This window comes from Hemibagrus wyckioides, linkage group LG15 (assembly GCF_019097595.1).
Source record: "Hemibagrus wyckioides isolate EC202008001 linkage group LG15, SWU_Hwy_1.0, whole genome shotgun sequence".
Taxonomy (NCBI): Eukaryota; Metazoa; Chordata; class Actinopteri; order Siluriformes; family Bagridae; genus Hemibagrus; species Hemibagrus wyckioides.
The window spans coordinates 7,405,845-7,426,512 of NC_080724.1; the positions used below are offsets into that span (position 1 = coordinate 7,405,845).

General features: G+C 39.0%; 1 protein-coding gene across 3 annotated transcripts; it reads right to left on the reverse strand.

The window, feature by feature from the left end:
• Positions 1–6,383: 6,383 nt before the first annotated feature.
• znf217 (zinc finger protein 217) lies at positions 6,384–19,230 on the reverse strand. Of its 3 annotated transcripts, none has more exons than XM_058410333.1 (7): positions 19,012–19,230; positions 13,389–14,976; positions 12,439–12,561; positions 10,955–11,708; positions 9,327–9,868; positions 8,687–8,778; positions 6,384–8,121 (listed from the first exon to the last, which is right to left on the reverse strand). In XM_058410333.1, the coding sequence occupies exons 2-6, from the start codon at positions 14,683–14,685 to the stop codon at positions 8,693–8,695; spliced, it is 2,802 nt and encodes a 933-aa protein (XP_058266316.1). In that variant the 5' UTR covers positions 14,686–14,976; positions 19,012–19,230; the 3' UTR covers positions 6,384–8,121; positions 8,687–8,692. The 3 variants fall into 3 exon arrangements, with proteins under 3 accessions (XP_058266316.1, XP_058266314.1, XP_058266315.1); XM_058410331.1 differs by having other exon boundaries at positions 13,362–14,976; positions 19,012–19,229; XM_058410332.1 differs by having other exon boundaries at positions 13,362–14,976; positions 19,002–19,229.
• Positions 19,231–20,668: the final 1,438 nt, after the last annotated feature.

The window sequence follows — 20,668 nt, forward strand, 5'->3', positions numbered from 1 at the left end:
AACACAATGGCTGCTTTGTAAGTGAAACACTGGAACAAAGTGAGAATGTGTCCTCGGTGGAGATCAGCCTCAAGTAAAGCACTCAAACCGAATAAAGCTGCTAAAGTAAAATAGGTGGTGAATTCTATTACAGATCATCATGCTAAAATTCGGATCGTGGCAACAAATTGATTCAATAATTCAAAGTTTATTTTTGTGTCGTGTGTAGAGGGTGCTTAAGCATCTATATACAATGAAAATCGCGTCCTATATTTGTTAACTGCTACCCAGATACAGTTCAAAAATAGATGTAAACAGTGTGTGCAGTCATAAAGTGGCACAGTAGGAGTCTATACACATACTGTACATGCACATATTCAGTACTGTGAGTTATTAACATATCGTGGAAGGTAATGTGGTTAAGGCACTGGACTCCTGATGGTTGTGAGTTTGAATCAAAGCACCACCAACCTGACACTGCTGGGCCCTTGAGCAAGGCCTCAAACCCTCAACTATTCAGCTGTATAAATGAGATAAGTATATAGAACAAGAGCATTCTGAATTTGTGTATTTCAATAAGTCGGCTTAGAGACAATGTCCATTTTTTGTTATATAAATAAAATTGAATTGAACATGAGATCAGATCAGTACAGTAAGTGTGAATGAGGAACTAATGTGTAGTGTATCTTACATTTAGTCCAATGTGATTGTGGTGGTGTTATTGATCATAATAATAATAATAATAATAATAATAATAATAATAATAATAATAATAATAATAATAAAGGGGCAATAATAATAATAATAATAATAATAATAATAATAATAATAATAATAATAATAATAATATTTTTATATTTAAACATAAATTATGTTCTTATTTAACAAATTGTTTGAACATTTATGGAAGAATCTTCAGTTCTGTAGCAGAAAAAAAACAGAAGCATTACATTTTCTGCTAGAGAAGGGTATTATGTTTGGGTTTTTTCTCATTAACGTGCTGCGTTTTTTAAAATCTAATTAACTTCAAGAGAACGTAAGGGAACAATAACAGGAACTGGTTTTAGAGATGTTCCACAACATTAACCCAACTGTAACCAGTTACAAAGAACAATGACAATTGTTTCATATTAATTCACTTCAGTTTGATTTGTACAGCTCTTTCAGCACAACAGAATTGTAAAAATTCAGGACGTAATTTGTAAATTTTTACATTTGTAATGAGTAATGAGTAAACCGGAGGTGAAAAAATAATCAGTTTTTCATGGAGATACAGGATATCACCCCCTCTTAGATTCTTTTTCGATCACCGCATGCCCCATGGTGTTTTTTTTTTTTTAATTCTTCCCCTAATATAATATATATATTTTTTTAATTTATATAATTTAATTGTTAGTCTCCACAAAATACTTGCTACAATACAATACCATCTCCTGCCTGTGGTACTCTTAAAAAAAAAAGAGCATGGCTTGTGATTACAATACGGAAGGTGGATTTACAGTAATAAATAATATCCATTTATGGTGTGCACATGAGCGATTACAATGCCTGATAGAAGCAAAATAATCTCAGTAAAATAGCGCTACATCTACAGCAGGACCTTTACTGTTTTTTTTTTTCTTTTTGTCTGCAGGGAAAACACTTTGCCCCATTTTTCCCTCTAACAACTCCGCTACCTTTCATGCCACAAATGGTAGAGCCTGCCTCCCAAATACTACAGGAGGCAATGGGATAACGACATGTGCCGCAGCCCCTGGTTGCACATAACTCTAATTAAGATCTAACAGTGTTACTATTCATTCTGTACATTACCTGCTGTGCGCCGGCCCCATTGTGCATGGCCCAGCATGCGTTGCAGAGGATGCCTGCGTCAGCAAAAAAAGAAAAAAAAAAAAAAAAGGCGCCTCCTGGAGTGAATAAAGCAAGACTCCAAGGAAATTTATCTCTAGTCCTCGGGTGCAACCCCCGGCACAAAATGGCCTCCACTGGCTTACAATAAACAAGGTAGACAAGGACAAACATTTAAGCACTAATAGCACTAAACTAATAGGATATAGATTAGGTATCAGATTATGCATTACAATACAGTAAGACATTTCAAATTGCGTTCTGTTTACCAGCTTTGGATATTTGCTGGAAAAAGAATTACATTCTCACATTGGGATTGCTTCACCTTATCAGCTTAAACATTAAGAGCCATGTTATTATATTTCTATAGCATGGGCACACCGTATTAGACAGGACACTTAAATGACTACGAGCTTCTGAAACAGACGAAGCACCCTGACGTATAATGTGGGGGACTGCAAAATAAAGTACAGGCTTATTTAGCCTGGTAAAAGAATCCACTTACGACACAACACAGGTGATGCAACTTCCAACACAAATACGGTAACATTTGGGGCTTCCAATTAGAGTGAATAATTTAGATGGGGTTTATTATGTGCGCTGGAAATATTAAGAAATTAAACCTTGAGGATTGTACCACATACTGGACACAGTAGACCCACTGTGCTGCATGGGGTGAAAGCAAATAAACACAGGAAGAGGAGGGGATGAATAGTGTAAACCGCTGCTCGTTAAAATCACATCTTTTTGACACAGAACCCTTGAGCAAGACTCGAGAGGCAGAAAAGTATGAGACTCATCATGGACTTTGGAGGGGGGGAGAGAGAGGGGGGTGATAGGTGAAACAGGAAGCGTGTCAGAGGCAGAGGCAGAAGTTGAGCTTCCTTTTCTTCTGCCACACACACACACACACATACACACACCCACACGCAAACACACACTTGTTCTTACTATCTTTGTAAGGAGTTTGCACTGGCTTATTTACTAATGCAGCTACTTCGTGTTCAATGCGTAAAACTCATTAACATTAAGCCTCTTAGATTCGGTTAGTTTTTTTTTAAAGCTTATGTCTATGAACATGGCACGTATAATGAATTATGAACACGTGCCATATCATGTTATAATGTTTTCATCTTGCATCTTGCTAAAGCACAGCTAGCTTGGTCGTATATGAACTGTTTATTGATAAGGTTCATATATAGAGAACCGAAAGAACTTGTGTCTAAATATGACAGGACTGGATGTCTGCTGGATGTTGTGCTGAAAATAATGTAATTACACAAACAAAATAGAAAATAGAAATATGTCATGAAAGTAGATATTGTAATTCTGATTATAACAACATGTATAATACATTTAGAATTCATTGAAACATGTTATATATGCATTTCAGGGTCACTGTACTGTATATGTCATATGTATGGCCTTCTTAAAAAGTGTTAGTACTTTTTCTCATGAGGACCAGCCACGTGATCAAATCTTTGTGGGGACATTTGGTCCCCACCAAGATTCACACACACACACACACACACACACACACATACACTGAGCCTGGGTATGAAAGGCTGCCAGGGTGACGCTAAGTGAAACGCTCATTTTGTGTTTGTGATTATCTGGGCCCATGGGCGATATGCCCACTAATGTGAACTAATGCAATAGATTACACAGCTAAGGCCCTGGGGAGACGACAGCTAGCAGATGTGCTGTGGTTAAAAAAAAAAACGGAGGAGGAGAAAAGAAAAAAAGAAAAGAAAAAAAAAAGATCGAGTGGCTCTCGGGAGTGTTTAATGTGCCGAAGACTGTCCCTTGTAATTTGCTGTCGTCAGGATGCGCCAGTGTGAAATGCCCTGCCACAAGCATCACATCAGTGCGGTTCAGAGCGTGTCAGCCATTCTTCAAAACACCATTCATTAATGAAGCATTACAAACACTGCAAACTTTTGTCCAACTTACAGTTTTCTCTAGTGATTTATTCTCAGAGAAATCCTACTCTAATTATACGGCTTTGCAGAAGGGGCCTACTGTCTGAACATGCCATGCGGCGTAGGAAGAAGTTGACGTTTTTTACTTGTTGGCAAAGCGCGACACCTAGTGGACACTATGACACGGTGCACATACCTCTCTTTTACAGTAGTGGATACACATTTAGGCATTGCACACAGAATTATACATGCATTTCAGTTTAGGGTTGTTCAGGAAAAGAGATTATATCCCTTAAAGAAAAAATACAGAACATAACAATTGCATTGTTTTTTTTATTTAGTTCTACACTGAGTAAACAATTTCACATAACAGACGTTAACACATTTATTATATAAGAGACAGTAATAACTGAATTTATACAGTTCAAAAAATAACACATGCTTGATACTTCATAGGTTTCTGGATGATCAGTGACTTTTGTGATAGCTCTCTGTAAGTTTGTCCCACTGATCTTCAGAAAAATCCTCCAGGTCCTGCACATTCGTTGCCTTTCCAGCATCTTCTTCATATCTGACCTGTTTCCAAGTGAGGCTGTATAATTTTGAGGTCCATTTTTTCCACAATGAGGACAACTGAGGAGCTCACACACAGCTATTACAAAAGTTGCAAACATTCACTGTTGCTCAACAAGGCAGAACATTACATTATGAGTAAGAGGGGGTGTAAACTTTTGAACAAGTTGATCGGGATAAATTATTATTATTGTTATTATCATCCTTTCCATCTAGTACTGCCTTTCAGAAGCTACATAAATATGTATGTTTTCCCATTAACTTTTTAAATCATTTACGTATCATTATTAACTTGATTATTAATAACTAAATTATGAACATTTCGCAAATTCTGAAAAGCACATTATTACCCCAAATGTACATGTACGCTTGAGACCATAAAACTAGATGTTTGGATCAGCAGTATTTTGTTTCATCAAAAGTGTTATTAAATAACTTACAAGCTCAGTTACAGCCCAAACTTTTGCAACCCAAACTCCTTGAATAGTTCATTAATTTGGGGCTACAACATTAAAGAAGGTAATATTTATAATGTACAGTATATGCATAAGTATGTGTGTGATGAACTGGGGAAACTGTATTATACTGTATATAGTGCAGATCTAAAAATGTTGAAAAATATGTATTTCATATAGTTTCCAAGTTTTAACATTTTGAAGTCTGATTGCAAAAGTAAAAAGGAAGAAAATTTAAATTGTGACACAGGAACATTACAGATGTCTCGACAGCCGATATCTGTTTACCGAGACAAAATAATCGAACTTATGCGTATCCATGATGTATGCCTGATGAAAATCACACTAGATGCTAGCATGCTTCTAGACATTAGATAGACTTCTCTCTTCCGTTTAGGTATTCAGACACTTCATCATGGACATGTTCACCATATAGCTCCAGTAGGACTCCATAAAGACCTGCACTTCTTTGACACAAAGTTACTACGTATAAGATATTTTTTAATATAGTCAGTTATGTGCACAGCCCCCCTGTTTTCATTTCACAAAGTTGTAAACTGTATATAAACTGTGTGACAAAGTCTTGACCGTCTTTATCCACTGCATTTGTTAACCTGTAACTTATCTTCTAATGAATATGAGAAATAATATATAAAAGATACAGTTGTTGTAATGTTGAAGTACGTCATAGAAGCCTTTATGTATTTGTCATAAATAAATTACAGCACAGAGGAATGATTTTCTTTGCATATCCCAGCTTGTTAGAAAGCTGGGGTCAGAGCACAGGGTCAAGCCATGATACAGTGCCCCGGAGCAGAGAGAGTTAAGGGCCCTGCTTAAGGGGCCAAAGGTGGCAGCTTGGCAGTGCTGGGGCTTGAACCCCGACCTTCTGTTCAACATCCCACAGATTTCCACTGTTGACATCCAACTAATTGTGGATGTGAAATTTCACATTTCTGGTAACTGCACCACACATTTCTCAAAAAAAGCAGTCTCAAATCAGCAGTTCTTAAATAAAACAGATTATTTTGGATTTAAATCTAGTTTATATTTCAAAATTGAGATTAAGCTAATAGGTAGAAATGACACAATTTTAAAAAGAAAAATCCTGTGTGTTATGTCAAAGAAAAAATCATATGTTAAACACCACAATGAAAAACACTGGTATTCAACATTGTGCTTCATATATACACATCAAACTCACATAAACCTGAGAGAAAAATCTAAATAGCGATTGGCTGAATACTAAAAGAATACTTTAAAGATACATCATCTGTATCTGCTTTGCTTGTGGTCAGGTTAATGTGCTTGAACTGGAGCCTATTCCCTAGAACACTAGGCACAAGGTGGGAATATTCTCCCAGGGCACCATGCACCCACACACACACACTCTCATTCACACCTAGGGGCAACTTACAGTACCCGAGGCTCCTCCTGTAATATTTGAGAGCTGGAAGTAAACAAGAGAACCTGGAAGAAACCCATATTAACCCGAGTAACCTTTTGTACTGCTATTCCAGAAAATGTCATTTATACAACACACAGTATAAATACATCAAGAGTAATTTTTGGACGTTGGAAATCAAACAGTCAATCGGACATGTCACACAAACCATTGCTTTATTCTGCAACTGAACAGTTGGAAATACACTCTTAAGTCTCAGGAGAGCATGGGTACAAAGGTATAGAATAATGGGAGCGATCAGAACGTACTGAACGACAGAGCTGAAATCGTTGCTGTTTTGTTCGCATCATGTATGTGTTTTCCTGTGGAACTGTAGTCTGTAGAAATTCTGGACAGTTCATTGCATTTACACTGCTCTGCTCAGTGCATGGTGTTCCCAGAACAGGAAGAGGGCAAAAATGCTCCAACTGACCGTACAAAACAATATATATATATTCTAGTAGTGAAAGTGCAGAAGAATAAAAATAAACAATGGAGGGCTGATAAATCAAAAACACACATATTTACATATGGCGCATTATGAATGATGTATTCATCTTAGCTAAGCAAAAACAATATTAAACAAACACTGAGAGAATCCAATACTGAAAGACATCAGAGGTTAAACAAACACTCAATCTACACAGACAAATATTACTCAATTTGAGCCACAAGTTAGTGGACAGTATGATAAACATCGACAGCAGGCTTTACTCCCAGTTTAACAGAATGGTGGGAAAAAAGAGGTGGTCTATCAAGTGAAAAATAAAAAGGAAAAAAGGGGGGGGGGGAGTTCAAGTTTATCGATGCTCACTAAATATCGGCAAATAAATTAACATTCTGGTGCTAGGAAACGGCGCAACTGTAGGGTAGATGGATAAGGTAGTTTCTGAAAAGCAGACCATAACACAAGTTGGTCACAGTAAATAAGCTGCTATCGCAGGCTCAGAGAACAAAGTAGAATGCCATAATCTTTTCCACACACATATGACTACAAACCAGACAGAGCAGGACATTTGCTAGAAAAATAAATATATATCCTTGACCAAATGAAAGAGATCTAAATCAAAGTGTGTGAAAAATGTAACGTCAACCCAAAGGAAGCCCTCCTCAGAGAGTCCGATCACAGTTCTGTCGTCCGTCAGACCTGAGGATGCCGAGTCTGCGCGTCACAGTGAGAGGTTTCGAGCAAAGTCCCCATACAAAGAAAGTACACAGTACATCACCGCTATTTTGCGTCTCTCAGTTTTGAGACAGAAAATAAACAAACAACGACAAAACAAAAACAGCAGCTTTCATTTGCACAATTGGGGGGAAAACTGAAACGTTTTTAAATTGCAATATCAAAAAACCACCAGAAGCTGCATGGCAAAAAGTCAACCCTTTTTCAGCACAGCCTTAATAGAAATGTCATAACATTTACAAAATATAGTTTATATCTCTGAACCAAACGTGGGTCAAGTTTATTTGGTCTATCCTACCTTTGTGTAACAGCATTTCGATCAAGTAGAAGAGGCACTTATTAGATGTAATGTTGTGGGCAAATCAAAGCTCTGCCCCCACAAGCATTTGATTTGAGAACATGTCGCACTTTTTTTTTTATTTTTTTTTTTACAGTAAACAGGAGTGCATGATATGTTGTGTGTCGCGTTAAGTGCAATACCGCATCTGTACGCTGTTGATATACTGGAACGTTATGATGTGTAAAACGCAACACTGTTCAAGGCCCAGTTCTGAGTTCACTCTGCCTCGTAACCAAGGTCGAGATAAAGAAATTAAACCCCCCATGCAGCATTAATATCACATCTTGGTCACATGTCTGGCTCTAGAAGTAGTGTCAGGAGTAAACTTTTCTTCCAGTCAAAGATCCCTTGGTTGGTTTTGTCCAAATAGTTCAAACCTAAAGAAAAAAAGAAAAGAAAAAGGGGGGGGGTGGGAGCATTAGCATTCATTTCAAATGGAAAAACACTTGAGCAAAATTACAGATTAGTACACATCTGCAAGTAAAATATGGGTGTAACAATTACACCATAGTTCGGTTTTGTGCTCCAAATATTTGTATCTGTTGGATTTTAACCACAGTGTGGGTGTGGCTTAAAAAAACATGACTGCGCTGGAAATACTAATTAGCACTAGGAAATACCCCAGAGGTAGAAACACCAGCACCTCAGTTACTTGACTTGAGTTTTTTTATCCCACTTGCTCACTCTGTTATTATTTGTACCTGCATGAGATATTTTCTAACAAATTTAACTGGTTGTAATTCCCTGAAAGAGAAACACAGCAGTAACTTTGCAATGGAAACTACCCTGACCTTGCAGTTACTAAAGATGAATAAACATGAGCATTCTTAGTCTTGCAAGCTTCATATAAAAAAAGAAACATCTACAGGTCATGGGCAAGCTTAAAAAAACCCTTCTCTTGCATACTGGTGTTCAGCTACACGGCAAATGTGAAAGATTTACCATTTTCTAAGAGGTGGAGTCAGGAGGGTTGGGGTGGCTTCTCCGCTGAATGATGTTACCGGGGTAATGTGAGAAGGACCGAGGCCGACTCCCTACAGGTACAGACAAATAAGAGACACACAATCACAACTTTAATTTTAATGTAAAGGTTGTTGAGCTCTTTACAATCAATCAATCAGAAAATGTGCCTTCTGTTCATTTTTAACAATGAAAATTAGTAATAATTAATAGTGTACTGCCCTCAAGGCTGTACGATGCTAAAAACATTTATTGTTCCTTAAAGGAAACAAGTTTGAAGTATGAAGGAACAAATATGTAAAGTTGTCCACCAGTTAAAGCCTACACTATGCCTGACACAATCAAATTTGTACTCCAATATTAACCTTACACTTCATTTATATCATGCTTCAAATCAGCTGCTTATGACCAAAAAAAAAAGTGTTCTTAGCATTTAGAAGCAAAATCGGTATCTTCTCTGTTTGTATGGGTAAATGTTTAACACACAAGGATATAATTTTATGCAAGGTTATGTCGAGGAATTATTTAACAATAAAGGCTTCACCAGGCAAATATATATTACACAGATCTTTACGAGAGAATACTATGTATAGTGTCATGGTTGCTTCATGTATTTGCTTACCAGCAGCAGGTGAATTTCCAGTCAAAGCATGGCTAGAGCCTGGGATAGCAGGTTGGTACAGCGATGCTAGCTCGCTGGGTGCGTACGTGCGTAGCAGGTTGATTACATTCCAGTCAGCGTCCATGCTACTCCCTGATCCTGAGGGTGCCACACGAGTGGAAGCCAAGGGCAGGTAGTTTTTCACGTTCCTGTCCGAGGACAGCTCTGCGATTCTCCCTGTACTCTGCAGAGGCTCGGAAGGTCTCGACCTCTTGCTGGAGGGTTCACCCAAGTCAGTTTGTGTCAGGTTCCTGAATCTATCGGACAGACACAGCCGGTTCGGTTCCGAGGTCCACAGGACGCCGTTTGTAACAGGAGCGGGCTTCTGCGAGACTGCAGGAGGGTTCAACTTCCTGTTGGTTTCAGCCACTGATTCTGGAAACCTGGCTTGGACGCTTACAACAGATTCTGCAGCCCTGAACCTCTGGGTTGGCTTCTGCTGCTCTGACCAGGTCTCTTTTGCAGGGGATACCTTAGAAATCTCTGGCTTCTTTGTACCAGTCCTGTCATAATAAAAGTCAGAAACAAAATAGTGTAAGATAACAATAAACAAGAGTTTGGACATGTAAAAGAAGGGAAATGATGTTGAAAGCTCTTATCATGGAAGCCTAAGGACTGGTTTATACTTTTGAATCATTAAATACTGAACCACCAATGCAAGCAGCACTTTTCAACTACTCGCCTGTGAAGTTTGTGCACATCCTGTTGTTTACAATCATTATCCACTAGATGGCACATCAGAGCCAAAATCATCTGAAGGCTTCCAGAGATGATTCCGTTTCTCTATACAAACCTTCCACTGTCATCATGACTGCTCTCAGGGTGCATGTCTCAAATTCAGAAATATGACCTTACATTCAAAAATATTAAACTAATCTAACGCTGAGACATAAAGTAACAACTGATAGGTCTGAGGGTCACATGAGAGACTCAAATTCAAACACTAACCATAACAGGAAAACGCTTTTAATGCTAGTACTCAATAGTTTTCTGGAATAGCACACATGTATGTGATTTGATGCACAAAGCCAGGTTGTTTAGTGAGTGTCAAATTATACTATAATACCTAGAGTCAATTTATAAAAGACATGTAGACGTGAAGCAGGAAATGACCACCAGACATGCTGCAGCTGCCTACACATAATTCAGGTCAAAATGCAGTTAATAATCAGGTTGCTTTTTTGTTCATTTTTCTTCATTATTTATAGTCCAACTCACTGTGATCGCCTCTCCCTGATGAAAATCCCACATGGAGTGCTACAGGTCACATGGTTTCTGTACTGCATTTCAGATTTTTCAGACTTGGTATAGATTCAACTCCGTAGTGAACAACATTTCACACTGAATTTTACACTCTTTTTATTGATTTAAGCTCCAATTATTTTAATTATGCTTTCTATAGACTTTTAAATGATGGTGTTACACAGCCATTGTGGTGTGGGTGTGCAACTACAGGTGTGCCCATTCTTTTTGCTTTCAATTCCTCTTCAATATTCACAATGTGTGCATTACGATAACGATAAAAATATGATGAAATCATGCAAGCCTAATAGCAATCATATGAAAAAGTGATTCATCAGATTGAATACCTGTACGCGTTCTGAGTAGGTCTGGAAGATTTTCCAGGGTGGGGTGTTGGGGATTTGGTCCGGCGAGGATGCTTTCGGCTGACGTTAGCTAACGGGGCCACGTCTTTTCCTTCGAGTGCTGGGGGACACCCGGTATGGCGTTTGAGCTTCGGCGGGGGTCGGTAGGAATTCTTTTTGGCATCAGACTTTTCCTTATGTATAAGCTTCCTGTGCATGAGCAGGACTTCAGGATAGAGGGTTTCATATGGACAGGAAGTGCAGGTGTTGGTCAGTAACATATTCCTAGGTACGGAGGTAGCAGCTAAAGACAAAGATGCTTTGAGGGAGAGGTTTAGTGGTGCCTCAGATGCTTCTTTTCCCTCTGCCTTCAGGTTGATTGGGAAAGCGCCGTTAGCGTGCGGCTCATCAGGAGGAGTGTAAGGAGTCGTGGCGGCCATGTTGGTACACTCCTCTTTGATGAGGGTGACGGGACTGGAGATGGGAATGCCTGCTCGGCTGGGTACTGCTTCATGTTTCACGCTTGCACCCACAACGCTGGGGGCGAGCCATTGTTTAGCTGGTTTGGAGGCCGGCTTGTCATCCATGTTGTTAGGAGACTCGTTACCCTTGGTGCTGTTAGCAGCAGGTGCTGTCACTGGAATGTTGGGGATCTCAGTATAAGGCTTGTCTTTGTGACGTCGATCCAGGTGATACCTCAGAGAGGTCTTCTGAGCTGCAGCATAGTCACAGTATTCACATTTGTAAGGTTTTTCACCTGGAAAAAGAGAGGCAGTAAGAGGAGCAATTAGCACTTACAGCAAACAGTATCAAGCTGCAGAGCTATAGTAGTTCAGAATAATAAAACTCATTAAAGAAACACTTTTAAATTAGGGTTTGGTTATTGCTAAATTAAAACTACAGTGAGTGTTTGCAGTACAGAATGGTGTGATGGTGAAATGCGGTAACAATCTGCTGATACAAAAGCATATCAGTGATGGCTTAAGCATACACCATCATTTCCTTGCTGGACAGAGCAATAGAGTCCAGGCACAGTATCAATGGGCTCAATTTCATTCTCGATTTCAAAATTTTTATTCCATTCAATTTCATTTGCATAGTGCTTTTAGCAACAGATATTGTCTCAATGCGTCAGTAAAGAAATCTAAGATTTCCGAATAAAAATTACAAAGTTTAAAATTAAATTTATATTTCTTCCTTATGAGCAAGACTGAGGTCAGGAAAACCTCCCTGAGATGACATGAGGAAGAAACCTTGAGAGGAACCGTTTACAAATGCACCTTCAACTGAAGCGACTAGGTTTAGAAATAAAACCATTGTTTGTTGCAAATCTTAACATGTGACACCCTAACAGATATACCAGAGATATGTTCTGTCAGTGTACAAGATACACTAAAACATCCCCTTTCAAAACTGTTTACAACAAATGTCTTAGAAAATTATTTAAGCTCTAAAGATATAGAAAAGACCTATTTTACATTCCATACCTGTGTGTGTCCTGAGATGAATATTGAGGTAATAGTTAGAGCGGAAAGTCTTGCCACAGTAACAACACTTCCTTGGAGCAAGAATTTTCAGTTTCATTTTGTGTGAGCCTTCTTCAATTTTATCTGCAAACAATATCAACAAACAGAGGCATCTGTAATAATAATGATAATAATAATAATAATAAAAATTTCATTCCAAACGGAAAAACAGTCCGGAAAGAAAACCGTGTCCTTCACTGAGTTTTTAAACAAACAGAAGAGCGTGTTGTTCAGAACTACTTTTTGCCCCAGTCATGAGAGAGAGCTCTTATCTCAAACAAAAAGTTAGCACCTTTTGAAACACCACAATCATGACCTTTAAGTACTAAAACTGCATAATCACTATTAATAAGACCTTAAAAATCAAACTGAATCACCACTGTAGTGTGTAGGCATTTGACATTTAATGCTAGATAATGACAATGACATTTTATGCTAGATGTGTACATAATGTATTTACTTAAACAGATTCCTCAGCTGACAACAAGGAGACTATTTCAAAAATTCAGAAGCCATGCTTTAGAATAACAAACAGACGGTGAAATAATTGTCATACAAGTCCTTTTTATTCAAACGTTATTACTAACAGAACTCTATTTCAAACAGAACAAGCTATACTGGGCCTTATTATATCTATGCTTTATCTATGTTTGACTCACATACACTGAATCACACACAAAAATGGAAACCAATGCCACACCTAAGCCACTGCATCTGTGCTGCATTCATAAAAAGGTCATGCAGAAAATCAGGATATTGCCAGTGATGCCACGTCCTGTTCTCTTAACAGCCGTTTTTTTTTTTTAACTCATAGATAGCCTATAATGCATAAATGTGTCTGGGGAAAAAAACCCTATAATATGTGATAATTTGGGAGACACTACCTGTCTGAAATGCTTCAGCAGACACACCTTCTTCATAGCCGTCCTCAGAGCCGTCTTCCGCTCTATCCAGTGACGGACTCCCGGCAGAGCTGACGCTTGGAGTCCTCCCATCTACGGGTGTGGTGGGGCTCTCGGCTCCTCCTCTCTCTCTTTTGTGAACTCTAGAGTGCAGAACCAGCTGATGATAGGTTCTGAACGTTTTGCCGCACTCCTCGCAGTCCGTGGGCTTGTCTTTACGCAGACTCAGACTCTTCTGCTCTGACAGATCGCCACCACCAAGTTTGGCTTTTAGCTCACTCCTCAGGCCCCGTCTTACCAGTTTATCCCCGCCGCTAGAGTCCCAGATAGAACCGAGCTCCTCTTTGTCTGAACCGGACTCCTCGTTGTCGGAATTGGAGTCGGGATTGAGCTCTTTGCTCAGGTTTGGGCCAGCAGCAATCTTGCCTTTGGTTGCCAACTGCCAGGCCTGGTAAGTATTGAACGGATCCAGCTGTGAGATCCAGCGGCCAGGTTGGCATTTTTGCTCAGCGTACTGAGATGTTCTCTGTAAACTGACACACTGAAGAAAGCATTCTTGAGAGACCGGCACCTCGGGATTCAGCTGGCTCTTATCGCACACGTTTTCCTCGGCTTCCGGCTCTCGGTTGTGCACTTTGCTGTGCTCCGCTAGCACCTCCTTGTTAAGGAAGAAAAACCCGCAGACCATGCACATTTTGTAAGTCGTCATCACAGGCGATGCTGGTCGATCTTGGACGACGCCGTTGACGGTAATGGGCACCTCGGCGTCCTGGCCCTTGGCGGATCTGGATTTGCCATGGGTCCTCATGTGATTCTTGAGGAACCAGGGCTCCTTGAAGCGCCTACCACACAGGCCGCAGGAGTAAATGAAGGAGTCCTTGTGCTTCCGCATGTGAGCCTCAAGCGCAGTGATATTTTCGGTGGCTTGGCCACATACATCACAGCTCAGCTCCTCATTTGACTCGTTCTGGCACACTTTGGAACGAATCCTCTCGCTGGGTGTTAAGAACTCGGCCTCCACACGGAGCACGGCTGGAGCGTGAAATGTGGTGGGGTGCTGGGAATGGAGGTGCGGCCCGAGCTCATCTTCCTGCTCGAACGTCTCCTCGCAGAACATGCAGGCCAGAGGTGAGCTGCCTGGCACCGGCACTGCCAGCTGCATTTCAACCTTCTCGGCCAGGCTCACATGGGCTGTTATACTGGAGCTGGAGCCAGAGCTGGGCATAGTGGCACTGCTGTGGTTGAGGATGTCATGGCCTAGCCCGTCAGGACTCTCCACGTGTGGAATCAATGGGTGTGTGGGCATGGCAATGACAATCCTTACTCAACACCTTCGCAAAATATGTACCGAGGCTAGAGGCTCTGCGAGGCACTCTCATGGAATGCGATTCTTGGAAAACCCAGTCGCACAATTCCTTTTCCAAAACAGACTCAACAATCAGATTTCAAACAAACCTTCAAAAAGTGGATCCTCGGCTAGTTTCATGATTGAACCACGCAAAACAGTTAGGGCTTGTCACCAGAAGGTGTTTACACGTTAAATCTCTTCAGATATCTTGTGATTCACACAAAGGAATTATGTCCTGGCAGGCAGAACCTGAAATGAAAGCAAGAGCAAAGAGAATGTCAGGCGTGGCCTTCGCTGAACAACATGATCCTCAGCTTGAACAAAAAATCAACAACAAAATGATTCACTAATAAATATACTCTATAAGTGACATGCAATGACCAACAAAATCCAAACACTTTTTTTTTTTTTTTTACAAGGTTTTAATGCCCATCTGAAAAGGTGGGTTTTTTTTTTTTTTTTTATATGTTATGGTAAATAATCCTGATTTGAAAAAGACAGCCTAGTTCAGCTTTCCTCATTACAAACTCATACACATAGAGGAGGAAAAATGCTTCCAGCCTGCATAATCTCTAGCAACCAACTTGGAATCAACACAAGCTTGCAGATGTTTAACCTATTTAAAATTGTGGCCCTGTTTACTTAAAACAATCAAAGTGAAAAGAATAGTCAGTACACCGCATTTCAGGAATCCACTTACGCATCTGCAAATAACGTGGACCAAAACCAGAATAAGGCAAGACCTTTCTCTCTCTCTCTAAAGGAAAAATACTGCATGTGGTAGCGACAAAATTTTTCAAAAAATGCCCCAAAAGCCTGTTAAAATCCTTTCAAGCACCAAAATGTAACCATCATCACACTTAAGAGGAAAATCCCCCTTGAACGACTCATAAACTGATCATAACAACTATTAGATAGCGGTGTTCCAAAAACAATTTTGTATACAGCACTGATACTTATAATTGTTTGTATAACTTTGGTTCTGTCTACTATATAAAATTTTAATTCTAGCAATAGATAATTATATTGAAATCATTAGCACACTTACTGTGGGCTGTCAATCAATCTTTACATCGCGTGTCAAGAGACGAACATGTACATACAATTAGTGTCTGGTATGCGAACTAAAATTGAGTTGACTTTTTGCTTTCATCGTTAAGTTGGTCTATTATCACACTATCAGACTAATTAATGGTTTCGAGGATTTGGTGGAGTTTTTTATGATTGCCTTTTGTGCTTTAATTTGTGGAAAACCATTTGAATTGGTAAAATCGAAAGCACATGATTTATCTTTTAAACTATTACCATGTTGTACCGAATGTGTTTGCATGAATTTGTTCTGCAATTACAAAATTCTTTAAAACACATTACCCATAACTACTCTCTCTCTCTAAAAATTAAGATTAAGCCATCTCTACCTAAATACAAAGATGCAGCAGCACTTTAATCCTCTCATCTCCTGACCTGTACGTCCAAACAGATAAGATTCCAAAGATTCAAACTTGCATGATAATAATGGCAGCAGTGCCATTACATCACCATTGTTAGCTCGTGGAATCTCTTCTGTAACTACGACATAAAGCTACCTTGCATTCTTCAACTTTCAACAAATGCCCCAATGCAGCTTCCGAGTCAGATTTCTTTCTTTCCTTCTTTCTTTTTTAACGCCATGCCAGCTTCTATGGCTATATTCATGGTGAGAGTCAGAGTTTTTGTTATTCAATATTAAAACTATATAACATGTTTAAGATTTACTTTTCTTAGGAACTTTAAAACCGAAACTGGGTTTACTTGTTTAAAAACTTTTTCAAAAGTGTCAACAGAATAAAACAGTTTCTCATTAATACGACAAGGTAAAGAAGCTCACTGTATCTCTAACGGCGTTGTCCTTCCGTGGTAGCAATACAACAGCCGACCATTAACTTCTTACAGAAATAAATTACCGACAGAATCGCTAAACCAGTCACAAATATTTCCGTTTCAGGGGGACTTTTTCTTTAGGAAAATGTTATTTTCTCAACCAAAAAAAAAAGCACAAAACTTTCCCTCTTTTTTTTTTTTTGCTCTTGTAAAAAAAAAAAAAAAAAAAAAATAAATAAATAAATAGACAATTTCAACTAAATAAACACATAAAAAAGTGAATAAATAAACTTTTTACAAAAAAAACAACAATATACCGTTGCATGATTTTAGTATTTTGAGCAATGTTTTTCTAAAACTACAGAACTATGGTGTGCTTTAGTGGAGGAAATTATAAACAATAAGAAAGCTTCAATATTTCATATGAATCCTATATCATTATAAGTTTATTTCATTCAGGAAGAGTTTTTATTTCCTCCCTCTTCATAAACTATATACCTCTATGATCGCATCCCTAGCATACTGCCTGGATAGTAAGCATTACTTATCAACTAAAAGCTAAATCATTCAACTCTACACAAGTATCCTTCGTCCATTCATTCAGACATTTCCTCCTGCTATAACGCACACAAACCACCAGAAGAGAACAAGGCGACAATGTGCACGGATCACTTGTTGAACTTCAACTACAGAAAGGTGTCTGTCAAAAAAAAGCCCATGTGTTTTATAAGGCTGTGGTGGAATAATTAGTCTGATCGCTGCTGAAAATACTCAAACACACTTTGGCATCTGTTGCAAACACAAGCTTGACATACTAAATAAAATGAGCAAAGCACCAGCTGTTGCTTGTCTTGCTCATTCTTTTGTCAGGGCTTTTACCATGCGGCCACAGCAAAAGAGGGGAAAAAAAGGCCATAATGGGAGAAACAAAAGCAGCCAACTTCATCGACACTAACACTTTAAGAAATGGTGAAAAGGTTAAAGAGGCAGATTTATCAGTTGCACTCGTTAGGGCTGAATAGTAGCACTGTTTCTGTATCATGGCATTGTGTGTATGAGGAACGAGGTGTGCACAGAAATGATAAACTATACATGTAAAACCTCATCCGGTTTAAACTTTATTAGTGTGCCATTTACAAGGGGAAAAACACATTTCTAAGAAAAAAAAAAAAAACTAACGAGACGTCACGGAATGAAAGTCCATTCACATTCATGTAGGCGAAATAAAACTATTCGCAATGGTCAATCGTTTTCCCGACATTAAAACATGCGGTCTCTTAAACCAACCTGAATCAATCCTCTTCATTAACTATCGACTGATATCTTCTCCCTCAAGCTCTATTCACATAATACACACACACACACACACGGTTAAATAGAAATATGTAGCGAATGGAGCTTTAACGATTTGGAAGTGTTATTGTAGCTTGCGAAGTTATTAAAATAAACACGCGAAATAAAGACAAAATGGAAATGAAATGGGGGTTAAAAAAAAAAGAAAAAAAAAAGGCAGATCGGTCTTCTAACCAGCCAAACTCACATAATGTTAAAGGCTCGACTCAAGTCGTGGAAGCATTGGGGCCATAATTTCCTGACACGTGATCATCTTAAACCTGATCAGCAACTACTCTCCAAACTGTTTTTTTTTTTTTTTTTTTTTTTTTATTATTGCATTTGCAGAATAAGATACTGGTCCATAAAATCCATAAAGGACATCAAGGGACGGGCTTTCCACATTTCATATGGCTGTTTATAATCAACCGCATGACACCTCGCTAGATTAAAAGGTTACTGTAGCTAATTCAGATTAGCTGAATAACGAGCTACTTCCCTGCTACAGAAATATAATAAATCGATTAATCGGTTCGATGTACTATTCCACTAGTATACACGTCAACGTTATAGGGTAGAATCTCGTTAATCTTGTTTACAATAAAACCAAAATTACAGCCCTGCTTTGCATAGTTACATAATTTGTGTTGCACAAAACTCATCCTTTATTTGAATAAATTGTGGTTAGACATGCGTATAACTGTGTTCGGTTGTAGCTCAGACGGTTCAAGTAGTCGATAAAAAGGGATTTGTTGAGAAAGAAAGTTCAGGTGGGAACTAGCAGAAGAAAACTAGCATACGAATTAGTCACAGGTTCGTTTCAATTCACCATTCCTTGCGGCTTTAGAGCAGCATCAACTGTCTACTATGCAGTTCCTGCCTTAACTTTCTTCACAAGATAAGTTTCCTATCGCTTACCACTTCCTACCTTATCCAACATTATCGACGAACTGACCGAACCTAACCTACGCGAGTCAGTTGAAACACGTTAACGTTAGTATGATATTGATAACACAAAAAAATGGCTAACGTTAGCCAGAAGTCCAACTTAATAGCTACCGAAAAAAAAATAGGGAACTCACCAATACCTACCAATATGTCCACTCGTCAGGTATTCTCAATCTATTAAGTCAAGTTATTTGAATATATACATAACGACACTCGTGTCGGACTTGTAGACAGATAACTTATCCGGATAATAAGTTGTATTGTCAGTAGCTGCGTTAGCCAATTGTTCGCTGGCCAAAAAGCTCGCTTTCAATGTTTGCAAATCTCACTCACTATGCAGCTGTTGCATTCAGAGGCGCGCTCCCGAGTCCATAGACGTCACGCCGGCGGCGCGCTCAGATAGAGGGCACCTAAAGTCACGTGTTCCTGAAACTATTCTTCATCAAACCTATTTTGGCAAAGATGCCATACTATATCACCTCGATCATCTTTATATGATATTTTGTTGTATTCATATAGCAGTGCAGATATATCAGCGCCCAACTGATCACATCACGGATATCAACCAATACTAATTTAGTCCATCTGAAGAATAAGAGGAAGCTGGTGCTGACAGATTTTCACGTTTTCCTTCTGCACTACGCGGACAGAAACGCAGGCGTAACATATACCTTTGTATTTCATAGTGCTGTGAGCAACACAAATAGTTCCACAAGTTCTTCGTGTTGCTCTTGTGCTCTGTGATTGTGAATGTAACCACACCATATCCTGTGAGGATTTTAGAAGTGCAGTATGCCTCGGATCCTAATGAAATTGACAGTATTTCGACTATTTGACTATTCTATACATTCGATTTTAATCCTTTCATGGAATGTATGATAAACTTGGTGTCGAAATCTCTTTGAAAAAAAAAGTGGCAAAACAGCAGGAAACAGTTGTTAGCGAGAGCAGGGACTAACATGTCTCGTGCACTAATTCTACACACACACACACACACCATGTGGGGTTGGGGGAGGGGGGAAACACTGAGGTAATAACAGCCCTAAGTCAACCTATGCAAGCCTGTGCTATAGGTTTCTTTGTGATTTATAAGATCATTCTTGAAATGATAAACGGAGATGACATTACTTGAATGTTAACCTAGTACAGCTAGTTTCAGCTTTTATAATGACTATACTCTGTACCATTTTGTGCATTACAGAGAGAGAATTAGTAAGGATTTTTCTTGTACAACTAATACCTGTTCACATAACTGTGATGTTTATTTTTATTACAGAAAACTGCCTTATACAGGCTGTATCCAGTTTCACATACAGAATGTGTCTTTGTGTTTGGATGTTGTATGTAATCTCTGTGTATACTTCATCTCAAGGATAGATACAAAACACTGTAATGAATCCAGAGTAGAACCTGCAGGCAAAAGACCTAAAACTTTTGACTACTATTGCACCACTGAGCACTGAGAACAAAAAAAGCACAGGCAATATTGATTTTACCCATAACCCCCAACCCCCTCTGTAGTAGGCTGTGGTTTGCAGTTTACACTACAGAGGTACAACTTGACCTACAAACTATGCTGTCCTTTAACATGTAACACAATGGTGTGATGTTGAATTTGTTGGGGGAGAAGAAAAAAAAAGAGTTGACCTGACAATCTGTGGCCCGTATCACCTTGCATTGCCTCCTTAATATTATATGCATGTGAATGAACGTGCACACCCCCTTCCCCCATACTTCCACCCCCACGGAGTACGGGATGAAGAGTTTTTGGAATCTCCCTAAGGACCTTCTTCATTTGACT

Bases quoted from the DNA above. Each gene is read 5' to 3' on its own strand.
- znf217 (XM_058410331.1), bottom strand. From the start codon at position 14,685: ATGCCCACACACCCATTGATTCCACACGTGGAGAGTCCTGACGGGCTA. The intron at 9,869-10,954 runs GTATTCAATCTG...TTATTATGACAG, and splicing joins CCTACTCAGAACGCGTACAG to GACTGGTACAAAGAAGCCAG. The intron at 8,779-9,326 runs GTAAGCAAATAC...CTGTACCTGTAG, and splicing joins TGGAAATTCACCTGCTGCTG to GGAGTCGGCCTCGGTCCTTC.